At 40.6% G+C, this 16,211-nt stretch overlaps 1 protein-coding gene across 1 annotated transcript in view; it reads left to right on the plus strand.

The window, feature by feature from the left end:
• The first annotated feature begins 1,364 nt into the window (after positions 1-1,364).
• Positions 1,365-16,211, plus strand: part of LOC145356951 (acidic mammalian chitinase-like) — a 46,726-nt gene continuing 31,879 nt past the window's right edge. Inside the window, exons 1-4 of the mRNA XM_080209964.1 lie at positions 1,365-1,389; positions 5,100-5,132; positions 5,221-5,425; positions 13,673-13,723. Coding sequence (XP_080066090.1) covers positions 1,365-1,389; positions 5,100-5,132; positions 5,221-5,425; positions 13,673-13,723 — 314 coding nt within the window. The remainder of the gene's footprint in view (positions 1,390-5,099; positions 5,133-5,220; positions 5,426-13,672; positions 13,724-16,211) is intronic.

Here is a 16,211-nt window from a genome sequence, read left to right on the forward strand (position 1 = left end):
ATTGAGTTTAGGAGTTGGGAGATAATATTGCAGGTTTGTAAGACCCTAGTCATATCTCTCTTGGAATACTGTGCTCAGTTCTGGTCGCCTCATTACAGGAAGGATGTGGAAGCTATTGAAAAGGTGCAGAGGAGATTTACAAGGATGTTGCCTGGATTGGGTGGCATGTCTTATGAGGATAGGTTGAGGGAGCTTGGTCTTTTCTCCTTAGAGAGACGAAGGATGAGAGGTGACCTGATAGAAGTGTATAAGATGTTGAGAGGTATAGATAAGGTGGATTCTCAGAGTTTCCAAGGGTTGGAATGGTTGCTACGGAAGGACACAGGTTTAAGGTGCTGGGGAGTAGGTACAGAGGAGATATCAGGGGTAAGTTTTTCACTAGAGGGTGGTGGGTGAGTGGAATCGGCTGCTGTCGGTGGTGGTGGAGGCAAACTCGATAGGGTCTTCTGGATAAGTACATGGAACTTATTGGAATTGAGGGTTATAGGTAAGCCTAGTAAGTATGGATATCATTGGCGCAACTTGTGGGCCGAAGGGCCTGTTTGTGCTGTAGTTTTTCTGTGTTCTATAAAGGGTGGTAGGTCTGTGAAACGGATTATGGAATATGTTCCTGCACAATATATCAGCCTGAGTTTCAAAAGGAAACAAGCCTGATTATTTTCATTGAGTATGGTTCAGGATTATTAGAAATAGCAAAGGGAAGACAGTGAATATGTGGGTCAGGTGAGATTAAAACCCTGTCCTGCTTGAAACTATTAGGTTACATAGTTACTAGATGTGAGAGAAACATTAGTTTACAATGTATAGAAGAAAATCCTGTTCTGAACAAAATGTGTTCAGAAAAGATAGAATAGCAAAAACAGCCTTCCAGAAATAATAAATAGTCAGACCAGCGCAATCACCAGAACGTCCTTTGCTTTGATATTTTACTCATGGGACAAATATCGAATAAGGAACTCACATTGAGGAATGTGAGGAAATAAAGTCAGATGTTCATTATTGAAAAAAAGCAGTTGAGAGCCCATGAAAAATCAAATGGAGGAAAAAAAAATCAATCCATGAATTCTTACTTACCATGAATTGGTAAGTAAGAAAACTGACCCTTTGCTAGTCTGATTCACCCAGTCTGGTAATCACCTGCATATTGCAGTCACTGTGTCATTACCTAGCCTCATAGAGCATGCCAAATGTTTATCATCCATCATCACATAAGTTTATCTATTTGTCCCTCCACCTTAACAGTTTAGTTAATAATTATCTGTTGTAGGAATTATGGAAACAGTGCATGGTTCCTTCAATACCTCAGTATCATTGATCATAGCAAGAATAAAGCTGAAGAGATAGTGAATTACTGAGTCCTAAAAATGGGGAAAATGCCTGGTTTAATTGGTAAGTAAGAAAACTGATCAAAACTATCTACCTAAACTTTCAATGATATAAGATAGAGTTAATACAGTGAAATGTTGAGATATATTTGCTTTAAGTAAAAGATATTTAATACTAAGGAGTCGAACTGTGATTTATTTGCTTTACTGTGTTAAGTATTATATGCCTGCCCTTTGTCAACATTCAATAACATTTTTTAATTGGAAAATGAAATTGTTGATTCTATATGCCATGGATCATGATGGCTTAGAATTTCAACTGCACTCAAGCAGGTGCACAGGGGTGGGGTGTGCCTATGAGGAGCAACATATTATGTAATATATTCATGCTATCTATTTAGACATTTGTAATTAAAACACAGAATGAAGCAGAACAAAATGAGGCCATAATGTCTTAGTAGATAGACTGGATGGCCTCATCTTGTCTGCTTCATTCTCTGTTTTAATTACAAATGTCCGTCTACTAAGACATTTGTAATTATATCATGAAAGTGAGCAGCCACCACTGCTCACTCCTTTCATTGACTGCAGGCCTATCAGGGAGGTCCATATTGAGCATCTATGAGGCAACATAAAGACATCCTCTATCTCAAAGTGGAAATGTACACTGGCTGCCTTGAAGAAATGATTGAAGGAGTAGTTAAGTTGTTCCTGAGATGCTTCACTGGCAGTCTTTGTGCAGGCTGTGGAGAGAAGGAGGAAAATACTCTTCTCCCCAGGCATCTTCTTCACAAAGAATAGGAAGAAATTGCTAGGCATGTCAATGCAGAGAGGATTGCACTCAGGATATGGCTGCAATGTAGCAAGCAATTCAATAATCTAACTAGACTCCTCTCATCAGGTGCAATTGTTTCTTTAAATTATTTTAGGCATTAAACAATTTCCAATTGTTGACCCTGCATGTGTCAGAGGTGCACTGGCAGCAGGGAGTATTCCAGGAGGTGGCCAATTAAGAGGCAGCCTTCACACTCAATAGCCAAGTAAGAATGGCAGGTGGGTTCACAAGGCAAGAGCACAGGGCATTGAAGCCCACTCCAATGGAGGCTGGCATTCCCCATTGTGAGACCAGTGGGAGGGCAGCTGAAGGCTACACTGATGGAATGGGTGTCAGGAGAAGAACTACAGCTGCCATTCATACCTGTGGAGCAATGTGCAATGTATATAGCCATTGGAGGCATCCAACTTCAGGATTTCTTCATTCAATCATTTGAGATATAGTTAATTAGGAAGAGCCAGCTTAGATTACTAGAGGGGAAATCATGTTTAACTAACTTGCTAGAGCTTTTAGAGGTGGTAACAAAAAGATCAAAGAGGGTAATGCTGTGGATGTGATGTACATGGACTCTCAAAAGGCATTCATACAGTGCCACACACAACACACACATGAGAAAAGTTATAGTTCATGGAATAAAAGGGACAGTAACGACATGGATACAAAATTGTCTGAGCAATAGGAAACAGTGTAATGGTCAATGGATATTTTTTAGGCTGGAGGAAGTTTTGTAGTGGAGTTCCCCAATAATCGAAATGAGGATCCTTGCTTTTCTTAATATATATTAATGATCTAGATCTTGGAGTGCAGAGGATAGCTTCAAAGTTTGTGGATGAGTACAGTGTTTAACTACAAAAGGATACAAACAAGTTGGTGATGTGGGTAGATAGGTGGCAAACGAAGTTCAGTGTGGAGAAGTGTGAGGTGATGAATTTTGGTAGGTGAACATGGACACATGAATACAAAATTAAGTGAGTTTGGGAGCAGAGGGGCCTTGGTGTTTATGTGCATAGATCATTGAAGGTAGCAGGTCAGGTGGAGATAGCATTTAATAAAGCATAGAGTACTCTGGGTTTTATTAATAAGCCATAGAGTGCAAGAACAGGGAGGTTTTGCTGAACTTATACAAAACACTACATATTGTGTACAACCCTGGGCACCACACCAAAGGAAAAATGTGAACACAGACAGTGCAAAAGAGGTTTACAAGAATGGTTCTAGGGATAAGAAAATTCGGTTATGAGGATAGTTTGGAAAGGTTAGGATTGTTCTCTCTGGATAGGAGAAGGCTAAGAGGAGAATTAATAGAGATTATCAAAATCACGAGAGGGCTGGGCAGAGTAGTTAGGGAGAAACTTCCCAATTATAAAAGGATCAAGAACGAGGCAGCACAGATTTATAAAAGAAGCAAATGTGATATGATGTGAGAAAGAACTTTTTCACACAGCGAGTGGTTCACGTCTAGAATGCACTGCCTGGAAGTATGGTGGTGGAAGGTTCAATCGAGGCACTCATAGAATCAATAGAATCATAGAACCCCTACGGTGCAGAAGGAGGCCAATCAGCCCATCAAGTCTGTGCTGACCACAATCCTACCCAGGCCCTATTCCCATAACCCTTCGTACTTTCTCTGCTAATCCCCCTGACACTAAGGGGCAATTTAACATGGATTGTATTCTGATTTTCTAAAAATCCTTTTTCACAGAGCATGTGATTAGAGCTGAGAGTATGAGACAGGCATTTAAGGGAATCTGAATAGAAACAATATGTAGCATTGTGGGGAGAAGGAGGAGAATGACACTAAGTTTAACGTTCATTCAGAGAGCTAGTGCAGATACGATGGACTGAATGACTTCTTTTTGTACTGTAATAATTTTGTGAATCTATGATTTGGGTTTTGTAAATGTCCTGCTATTATCCCCTTAATAATGGATTTTATCATTTTCCCTATGATAGTTGTTAGACATTCAAGAGGGGATTAGTTGATTACTTAAATAGAAACAATGCACAGGTATACAGGGAAAAGGCAGGAAAATGGCACTAAATCAGAATAATCATCTGGAGATCTGATGCAGACGTGATGGACTGAATGGCCTCCTTTTGTGCTGCAACAATTCTGATATTCGGTAATAACAAGGTTGTCACGTGGCAAAATGACAGCAATGTCATTTGTTTCTGATAAGCTTTTCAACAGCCTCAAAAGTAATGAGGCTCTGATTTCCCTCTGTGAGGTCACTTTCTCTCACCTCTCTGGGAGAGTAACACAGCAGGGGACCCATGAAGTATCACCAAGATTATAGCTGCATCCAAAAATGGAAGGCTCATTCCCCTTTTATGTTCCTTAATTGGAAGCAAACATTCAAGGCCGCCACCACAACCGCAAGAAGCCGACAATAGGATGATATCATGGCAGCTGGGATATGTTGCGAAACTGACCTAATATACTGCGTTCCAGAATTCCATGCTTCAGCACATCACCCCCTCCCCCACCCCTCTCCATATATGAGGGACACAGGGCAGCACGTCAGCAAGCTTGCACACACTGGTGTAGAGCATGGAGGAAATCAGCTCCAAGACTTGGCCTGGAACCCGGAAACCATTCAGCCCAAGAAAACCCAATCCATCAAAATCACAATGGAACACACCATTTAGAACCTCATGCTAGCTCTTTTCAGCCTTCATGCAAACTACTGCCTTGGAAGTTTATAGAGTTGCTACAAGCAGGGGAAACTATTGGTTGCTATTTACTAGAAGATAATTGCTCTTGTTATCCAGTGCATATAAATTAACTGTAAATTTATCACTAGTTCATGAGATGGCACTTTTTGTAGTCAATCGAGCAGTACAATTATACAATGAATCTTAGGTAAATTGAAAGTGTATTCTACACTAGACAATGATTCACCACTTTAAATAAACTTGTTTTTCAATGTTTTTTCTAGTGGTGTTCATCTTGTTGTCCCAGCTACAATTTGGTAAGTCACAGTATCGTTGTCAACTAATTTTTGAGTAAAGATTTAAGATGAGTACCTTTGTTACTATTCATTATTTTCTTTTTTTTAGGCACTACTTACAAACTGATGTGTTATTTCACAAACTGGGCCCAGCACAGACCAGGAATAGGCAAGTTTATGCCAGAGAACATTCCCCCTTGTCTGTGTACCCACCTAATCTATGCATTTGCTGTCATTAATAATGCCCACAGGATTACAATTAAGGAAAAGAATGATGAAGCTCTTTATGCAACATTTAATGGCCTGAAAAAAAAGTGAGTAGATATGTATTTCTCACCAATTCATCTGTGTGCTATAGATTTTCCCTTTGGCTCATATGCATTATATGCAAAAGCTATCTTACTCCACTACCCTGCTGCAATCTCCTCTCTGTGTGGAAATTCTGGCCACCCCTGGGCAGCCATGCTCAGTGTGGAGAGGCACCCTTTAAGCCTCTGGCGACAAGAAAGGAAAACTAGCAATGGAAACAGATGAAAGTGTGCCTTGTGCACCACTAGGTGCAGAAAGAGAAACAAGAACAACAAAAGGAACTGACATAGTCATGTTTTCTGGTATAGTTTACAAATACTGCAGACCCTCAGTACATTACCTAATTGCCCAATCTTCAAGCCTCATTCCAAACAGTTACTAGCTAATTGATTGTTAAATGGGTAGCCAATTCCAATTCTAAACCTTTTCCCTCAGAATGTCCATGTGCAAACATTATCCAGCAGGAGTTATTAGAAGATGCATTTTGGTTCAATTGCATCCCCCTACTCTTGCTCTAAAGAAGATGAGGTCAATTGAACCATTCCAAATGTTGCCCCAGCTAAGGTCAGGTGTTGCTGCATAGAACAGGAATGACAACTGACACCTCCTATTGCGTTTGACTTTAATTGACTTTGATTAAATATTTCTCAATAAAATTCACTGTTAGCCTTAAATGTAACTTAAGTTGACATCTCACAAAATAATGGTAAACTGTCCAAAGGCTACAAGGGTGGAGGTGTTGCATGGTATGGTTTTGCATAATAAAGTAGATTGAGTAAATATGAACAAACACTTTGGGGTCTCCACATGAAAATGATTTAAGATCAGAAAGGAAAAATGTCCGTACAAAATTTAAAACATCTAGTTTGGATTTAAGCAGAGTTTAGAAAGATCAGGAGCAAGTTGCTCATGTTCCTTTCTGCACTATTTTAACTCGATAGAAAAATTGTTTGGATGTTGTTGGTGCTGACTGCATTGTAACTAGAGAAATTGGAAATCACACATGACTACAATAATACATAGTCATGTAGCACAGGCGGCATGGTAGCATAGTGATTATCACTGCCGCCTCATAGCACCAGGGACCCAGATTTGATTCTGGCCTCAGGTCACTGTCTGTATGGAGGTTGCATATTCTCCCTGTGTTGGTGTGGGTTTCCTCCCAGTTCTCTGGTTTCCTTCCACAGTCCAAAGATTTGCAGGATAGATGGATTGGCCAAGCTAAATTGCCCCTTATTGTCCCAAGGTGTATAGCTTAGATGGATTAGCCATGGCAAATGTGAAGGGTTACGGGGATAGGGTGGGTGTGGGGGCCTGGGTAGGACACTCTGTCAGAGAGTCGGTGCAGATTTGATGGGTCAAATGGTCTCCTTCTGCACTGTAGGGATTCTGTGAATTAATACAGTAAAACAGACCAAGGTGTTTCATGGTGGCATTATTCAAGACACTGAACCATGTAAGGAGATACTGGGGCAGATGACCAAATTCTTGGTCACAGAGGTAGATTTAAAAAGCATCTAAGAGAAGAGAGGGATGGAGAGGCTTAGGAAGGGAATTCCAAAGCTTATGGGTTTTGCAGCTAAAGGCATGCTGAATAATTTGGAGCAATTAAAATCGGAGATGTTCAAGAGGCCAGACTCAAAGGGTTTCATTCTGTTTCAGAGCTTTTCAACCCCACTGAACTTATTTCTTCCCATCTTGACTCTATTTTTCTCTCTCTTTGCCCAGTCTCTTCAAACCCACATTCTTGATTTTTCTGTCACCCTACATCTTTTCAACAATTCCCATTTTCCTGGCCCTAACCACTTCGTCTTGGACATCAATCCCTCTACACCTCCATCACTCCACTGGACTGGTCTGATGGCTCCACACTCCTTTCCAAACAGTTTCCATCCACCATTATCTCCCTCTGCCTGGCTGAACATATTCTCCCATTGAACAATTCCTTCTTTACCTTGTCTCACTTCCTCCAATTAAAAAAGTGTTGTAATGGATAGCTGCATGTGTCCCAGCTCTACCTGGCTTTTTGTGGAACACTCCTCGTTCCAGTCCTACTCAGGCCTCCTCCCACAACTCTTTATTCTAGTACAATGATGGCTGTATCAAAGCAAATTACTGCGGAAGCTGAAATCTGAAACCAAAAGAGAAAATGCTGAAAAATCTCAGCAGGTCTGGCAACATGTGTAAGGAGAGAAAAGAGCTGATGTTTTGAGTCCAGATGACCCTTTGTCGAGGTCACCTGGACTGGAAACGTCAGCTCTTTTCTCTCCTTACAGATGGCTGTATCAATGCTGCTTCCTGCTTTGGGCCAGAACTGGAAAAATTAATCAACTTTGCTTCCAGTTTCCACTTTTTCCCATCATCACATAGTCTAACTATGACCTTCCCTTCCCTTTCTTAGCTTCTCTATTGCTGGGGATAGACTGTTTACCAATATTCACTATTAGTTTGCCAACTCCCACAGCCATCTCAACTACACTTCCTCATACCCTGCTTCCTGTAAGGACTTTGTTCCATTCTCCCAGTTTCTCTGTTTCCATCACATCTATTCTGATTATTCTACCTTCCACCACTGCACTTCCGTCAAGAACACCCTGTCAGCATTTCGAAGTGACCACTCGCTCCATGACATGCTTGTCCACTGCTCTATTCTCCCAACACCTCATCCTATTCCTGTGGCACCTTCCTATGCCATTACAGGAGGTGCAACTGTCCCTTTACTCCCTCCCACCTCAGCATCCAAGGCCTCAAACAATCCTTCCAAGTGAAGCAGCTATTTACTTGTATCTCTCTCAATTTAACCGAGTGAACTTACTGCTCACAATGCAGTCTCCTCGACATTGGAGAAACAAACATACTGGGAGAGAGCTTAGTGGAACTCTGCTCAGTCTGCAAGCAACAATGCCGAGCTTCTGGTCACTTGCCATTTGATTTGATTTATTATTGTCACATGTATTGGGATACAGTGAAAAGTATTGTTTCTCATGCACTGTACAGACAGAGCACACTGTTCATAGAGAAGGAAAGGAAGGAGTGCAGAACGTAGTGTTACAGTCATAGCTAGGATGTTGAGAAAAATCAGCATAATTTCAGGTAGATTCGTTCAAAAGTTTTATGGCAGCAGGGAAGAAGCTTCTCTTGAGTTGATTGATACGTGTCCTCAGACTTTGTGTCTTTTTCCTGACAGAAGAAGATGAAAGAGAATATATCTGAGAAGCTTGGGGTCCATGATTATGCTGGCTGCCTTTCCAAGGCAGCAGGAAGTGTAGACAAGAGTCAATGGATGGGAGGCTGGTTTGCTTGATGGACTAGGCTTCGTTCACAACCCTTTGTAACTTCTTGCGGTTTTCTTGCACTCATGCTCCTATTCCTGTCCTCAGCCTGCTACAGTGTTCTAGTGAAGCCCAATGTTGGATGCTGGACAACAGGTTTGGCAACAAACGGACAGTAGAAGAATCAAAAGAGGTGGTAACGAGTTCAAGCAGGAAGGGTTTCCTCTTCTGAAAAGGGGGCAATGACAGCAATTCCATATCACAGAATATCTACGTTACAGAAGGAGGCCATTTGGCTCATCAAGCCTGCATCAACAACAATCCCACCCAGGCCCTGTCCTCATAACCCCATGTATTTAGAGGCAATTTAGCATGGCCAGCCAACCTAACCCGCACATCTTTGGATGGTGGGACAAAACCAGAGCATCCAGAGGAAATCCACAGAGGCATGAGGAGAATGTGCAAACTCTACACAGACAGTGACCCGAGGCCAGGATTGGACCTAGGTCCCTAGTGTGGTGAGACTGTCCACTTTGCCATGGTGAGAGTGAACCATAAATAAAACAAACAAAAATGCTGGTAATATTCAGACAACATTTATGAAAAGATAAACAGAGTTAACACTTCATTGGTTTCGCCTTCAGATGCTGTCTGATCTGTTGCATACTTTTATCATTTTCCATTTTGATGTCAGATTTTCAGCATCTGCAGCATTTTTTTTGAATTGTTAACAATATTAGCTAACATGGGAGCCGGGAAGGGAAGTTGGATGGTCAGCAGTTTAGTGTAAATATGGAATGAAATGAGAAGAAGATGGGTCTATTGGATGAGGTGAGGTTGGAGAGGGCATAAGGAGAGATAAGAGAGAAATTAGACAAAGATCCAAGTTCAGGACTAGGGCAGGGTGGGAGGAGGGTATCTTTAGAGGAAGTCTGGCCTTGTGGGTAAGAAGGCATTGTTGCAGCAGAGATTGATTGTATGGTCTCAACATTAGTGATGAAGATGTCCATGTGCTTCTCGCACATGTTGAGGGCCAATGAGATTGGTGGGGATGGGGGGGGAGGGGGAAGGTGAGGGGGGTGGGGTTGGTGGTGGTGGTGGTTTAAGAAGATGGTTCACAGTAGAGAAAATAAGTTGGGACTTTTATATTTGGACTCCGGGATGACCCTGGACCAGTGACCAATTTTGGCAGACAATACATTATACTGCAGATCAGTATCTGCTATTGCTGCTGTGAAGTGTCTGGATAGATGTCACCACATCAAACGCACTCCAGAAGCATTATTGCAATTGTACATTTGATCATTTGGAAACTACGGAGATATAACATGAGGAAACATAGAACTAGAGCAGCCATGCCAACCAATTTAGCAATGTACTTGCAGCGTGTAAAACAAGATCTTGTCAAAACTTGTCAAAATAAATGATTAGAACACTGTTGTTTAAACATTCAACAAATACCAGGAACTAGCTGAAAGACTTAAGGATCTAAATGGAAGGGAGTTTTTTGTCTTAAAAGAAGTGGAAACATTATGTGACTTTTCTGATGCCAGGGCAATAGAAACCTGACATAATACTAGAAGGGGTTGCATATTCATTTAATTATATATTCTCAGAAAAAGGTTCTTGAGACACGAAGGAGTTACTCGACAACACCTCAATGCGTGACCCATGTAGGCCTCAGGGACTGAATTCCAAAAATAGAACAGCACTATTATTTGCAGGCCTGGTGACAATTTGCACAGAGATAAATTTCCAAACTGGGACCAATTACTGCAATAAGTTCATAATATCATGATCAAGGGATCACACTATCTGTTTATCTGTTGACTGCATCAACAATGTCCCCATTAGAATAACCTTAGTTTCATTGATTCCTAGACTTCAGGCATTGCTGGCAAGACGAGCATGTATTCCCCAGTACTGATTGCTCCTGAGAAGGCAATGGTGAGCAACATTCTTGCAGAGATTGAGGTGTAGATTAACAATACCCACATTGACTCGCTATTAGTTGTTTGATACAACTGAGTGGTTTGACAGGCCATTTCAGAAGAGAGTTAAGAGTCAACCACATTCCTGTGGCTCCGGATTGACATATTGGCCAGTATCTAGATTTCCTTTCCCAAGGGATATTAATGGTTTTTATAGCAATTTGGTAATTTCTTCATCTAATTACTGATGTTAGATTTTTAATTGCAGGTTTACTTACTTAACTAAATTTAAATTCTGCAGCAGTCGGGTGACATTTGAACTCATTTGTCCTGGCTTCTGGGTTAATGGTCTAGTAACTTAATCATTATGCTTCCATACCCCGAAAATCGGCAAAGGGAATTTATATGCACATGCATATGCATACCATAACTTTAAAGCCAATGTCATTCATAAGAACAAATCAAAAACTCTTGTAATACACCAACCAATGTCAGAGGGTTTTGCAGCCAAAGTGTAAGGGATGGTCATTTTGACTTTTGATGATAATGTAAAATGTGCGCTATCAATTCAGTGAATTGATTTTATTGAAAATGGAAATCAGGAATGATGCAGAATGTGCAGGTGAATCAACATTACCATTTTATCACCCAGAGTCAACATTATTCCTGACCAAAGTCTTTAAATGGGTGAAGAGAGGCTGGGGAATATTTTGCCAAAAGCACAAAGGCATAATTTTGTCATTTTATATGGTATTTTAATTTTATATTATTGTTTTTACTCAAATAGCAAAACTTACAGCAGAATGAGAGACTGAGAAATAAAGTTAGTTGCAGCATGCAGAATTCTCCGAACTTCCGTTCACAGTTTAGAGGCTGCAGTGCCACTTCTGGGAGAAGTCTGTAATACCAGCTTGCATAGGTAGAACCATTATAAATGTGGAAATAGGATTTTATATTATACATCATTCAAAAATGTGTGTAAAATACGACAACAAGGTGTATATATATCAAAGCAGTACTTTTAAGAATTTTGATATATAAACATCGCTAAAGTCATCAAAAGATTAAAGACCACAGTCCTTATAGAGTACTTTTCAGTGGAATACCACCTGCAAGTGCCCTTCCAAGCTACATATCATTCTGATTGACAATTATATTGTCATTCCTTCACTTTCACTGGGTTAAAATCCTGAAACTCCCTCCTGAACAGCACTGTGGGAGTACCCACACCACAGGGACTGCAGAGGTTCAAGAAAGTGACTTAGCAAAACCTTCTCAAGTGTAGTAAGGGGTGGGACTAGCCAGTGATGCTCACATCCCATAAGAGAATATATATTTTTAAAAATTATACAACATTAGACATAAGATATAAATCTTTAATGTGGCAATATACATATCATGCATTGCTGAAACCTACCAGTGTGGACAATGGGAGGAAAGTATTGTGCAAAAGTAGTTTAGAGAAACTGCTTCTTCTTAAAGGTGCTGAACTTCAACAATATAAGGAGGATAAGATGATTCACATGACTGCTGGTTATGCTTATGTAGATTTGAAGATGATCTTCATTGTTCTTTGTTCTCACAACTTGTCAAAGCCCCAATCCATTTTTTGATTCCCTTTGTCTTGTACGTCGTCAAAATTGATACAAACATACAAATTAGGAGTAGAAGTAGACCAAATGGCCTAGTTTGTATGTTTGTGTATCATTCACGCTTTTGAACTTGATGAAGTCTTTTACTTTTGATGAGGTAAAATACAAAGGAAAAGGCTCTTTTGGTTACTGGAGTAAAGTGACTGCTTAAAAATAAAGGGAGACCAAAAGGGGCCTGTGGTATGTTAGCCTTTATAGGAAGGGGTATAGAATATAAGAGCTGGAGTCTAATGTTGCAGTTGTATAGAACGTTGGTTAGGCCGCATTTGGAGTACTGCGTACAGTTCTGGTCGCCTTACTACCGGAAGGACGTGGAGACTCTGGAGAGAGTGCAGAGGAGGTTTACCAGGATGTTGCCTGGTATGGAAGGACTGGGGTATGAGGAAAGATTGAAGAAATTGGGGCTCTTTTCCCTTGAAAGACGGCGACTGAGGGGGGATCTAATAGAGGTATATAAGATTATGAAGGGTATAGATAAACAGAGGTAAGCTATTTCCTATGATAGAGACGCGTAGGACAAGGGGCCATGGACTTAAGGTGAGGGGGGAGAGGTACAACACAGATATTAGAGGGAGGTTTTTCACACAGAGGGTAGTGGGGGTATGGAATGCTCTGCCAAGTAAGGTGGTGGAGGCAAACACGCTAGAGTCCTTTAAGAGTAACTTCGACAGGCACATGACTGAGTTGGAGATGGGTGGATATAGGAGAACCTTTTAAATAAGGGTCATTAGCATTGGGGCGTCCTGGTAATGTAAATGGGTATAGTACGATAATAATGTTTTTTCTCTTTTCATTCACAGGTTTTAAGTCGGTCCACCTCGTGTCCAACGAGGGGCATACACACAATGGGTTGTACTGGGGCTGCTCTTGGTTGTTCGAGATTGGCCTAGTGCTTCATGTCGTTAGTGTGTGCCTAAACTGGACAAGATACTGGGCAAGACGACAGCTCAGTGACTATCGCTGATTGCTGTGCAGACGCATGGATTTGGGTCGGTGTCTGTGGGAGTTTGCGCATTCTCCCCGTGCTTGCGTGGGTTTTCTCCAGGTGCTCCGGTTTCCTCCCACACCCCAAAGATGTGCTGTTAGGCTGACTGGCAGGAATAAATTGTCCCTAAATCGGTTTCCCTCAATCTGGATGGCCATAAAACATTAGATAGGGGTCATGGGTAGAGAGGTGGACTGGTGATGTTGAGATGGCGGCGTGGGCTCGTTGGGCCGAAGGGCCTGTTTCCTGGGCTGATTTTTGTTCTTTGTTCTTCTTTAAATGACATAAATCCTATAGTTACTCATGAAACATCTTTCATTCACAAAGGTTAACTCTGTTTCCAAGATTGTGATGTTCACCTTTGGTTCATTATTGAAATGAGGCATTTATTACATTTTGTTTTTCCGATCAGGAATCCTCACTTGAAGACACTCTTGGCTATTGGAGGATTTAATCCACGAAGGTAATGTCTAGCACACATACAGACAGGTAATGAACCATATGTAAATATGTAAGCTCGCCTCCATGGACCAAGACATCAATTTATTATGATCAGGAGTATCAGCAATTAAAGGATAACACAGATTGTCAGTTTGTGTTGTTTTTTGTGTGCTGAGAATGGTCTGGTTCCTGCTATCATATAAGGTAATTGTAGCCCTAATCTGTCACATTGGTTGTTCTAATTGGTCACCAATGCTAGGAAGCAAAGGACAGTCTCAACAGGGATCTTGGGTTCATGTCGCACTATCTGTAACCCCCGTGACTTGCCTGGGTTTGCAAAACCTCACTCACTGTGCTGTCTGGAGACAATACACATTTCTGTAACCTGTGATCAGTGCTCCTTCCACTCACATTGTCAGCCACTTCAGGTCTTGAACAGCAGGTTAGGTGTAAAGAATCGCATTCTAATCAGTAATCTCTAAACTGTCTGTGCTTTATATGCTCTGTCTGAGGCCAGAACTCTCCATTCACCTGACGAAGAGGGAAACCTCGAAAGCTTGTGAGTCTATTATCAAATAAATCGGTTGGACTAAAACCTGGTGTTGTCAGACTTTTTACTAGGAAGCAAAGGGACAGAGGGGGATAAATTCAAAGTTGTAGGAATTTATTGGAATTGCCACCACTCAACCTGCTGAAACTTCAGCAGATGTGTGACAAGGATCCTGTTTATGCACGTACAAACAGCTTCTATCACATATTAAATTGGAGAGAAAAGTTCTGTGGAAATGCCCAGCATGAGGGACTGAATCACGTTGGTAAGACCTGCAGTGTAGAATGCTGATTTTGAACAATATGACTGACGAGGCTTTGACTGAAATATGTACGCACAATTGATATGCTGCACCAAAATGCACTTCCTATTATTCTTCATCACACTAAATGTTCAGTAATTTTGTAAAGTATTAATCCATGGAAAATTTATGTTATAGTTATATTCTCTGATGGATTTTATATACTTGGCAGTGTAATTCCAAGTCAGTTAAATACATTACCAGACATCATAATAAGTTCTAAAATATTGCATCAGTACTAAATGTTCTTATCCTTCACACATCAACACATACTGCTGACAAACTGCAATATCAATAATTAATATACTGTACCATAGACCAGTATATTCTTCAGGATATGCTACCTTTACCAAGTAGCAATAGGCTGAAACTTTAAATCAAAGAAATGTAAGCTCTTGCAGCACAGGTATCCTAGAAAAGTATTTTGTAAATGAGTTGAGTTTGGGTCAATAATGTTTGATTTGACGTTCAACCTTCAACAGTAAGTACCTCATGAATTGTAGCTGTGATAGAGCCTAGTTCATTAGGAACTGGGGTGGGGGGCGGGGGAAGGACATGGAACTGAATATAGATTAAATACAAAGTATTATTCTTCACTTTGGTTACTGTCACATAAAGAAAAAGTACCTCAGATAAAATCAGGCCTGGAACACATTTTTAGCTTTAGTAATGCCAATTACTCATGCATTCCATCTGAGTTTCTTACTCACTCAGTGATTTAATGGTGGTACTTCCTTGTGACTTGCACCAAATATTCATGCCTTTCCCCACTTCAATTTCTGCAAAGGCAGAAATACTTGAGTTGAGACTTATAAAGAATCATTAGCTGCTTTATTTCACACTGTCTAAACAAAAAACAGACAGAATTTTTAACAAGATTCTTATTTTTAATCAATACTTCCTTGCATAACACCACAGATTGATAAATATGCCATGCTCCATTGTATCAGCTTGGTTTTAATGTTCATGCAGTCTTTAGTCCCTCTGAGCCAGCCAGCTCTCAGTATCATAATATTGACTGTCTGCCCTTTTCACTTTTCTGTTTTATATCTCACCTTCCACATTCAAAAGAGATTCAAAAATCTTACAATAATCTTACAAATCTACAAAATCTTACAAATCTTACAATTTATTGTTTAAATCACGGAGAAAACAATTGTTAGTATATTAATGACCAACAAAGAAAGAATAATAAATGTATTTGTCATGATGGCCTCTAAATACATGAATGACACTTCCAACTGTATGAAATCCATCAGATAATATAAACAAAACATAAATATAAGAACAAGAATTTGACAATCAGATTTTTCATTTACAACTCAATCCTTTTATTGTGTTTGACCAAGGCTGGGATTTTCCAGCCTTGCCCACTGCTGGGATCTTCCACTCCCACCGAGAGTCATACACACAGGTCAAGGTAGGTGTAGGAAAATGCTTTGTTAAGATGGTGGCGTGGGCTCGTTGGGCCGAAGGGCCTGTTTCCCATGCTGGGTTGTTCTTTGTTCTTTGTTCTTTGTTCTTTGAGAGTCAATTGACCTTTGGCCAGTCACCCCCACAACCCCCGCAGCTGGTTCTGCCAGTGCAGGGTCCTAAAATCTTGGCCCAAATCTTTGACACACCCAGCGCCTCTAAGCAAACAGAAATATAAATTTTCTC

Source organism: Carcharhinus amblyrhynchos, chromosome 22 (assembly GCF_965287045.1).
Source record: "Carcharhinus amblyrhynchos chromosome 22, sCarAmb.v2.hapA, whole genome shotgun sequence".
NCBI classification, from domain to species: Eukaryota; Metazoa; Chordata; class Chondrichthyes; order Carcharhiniformes; family Carcharhinidae; genus Carcharhinus; species Carcharhinus amblyrhynchos.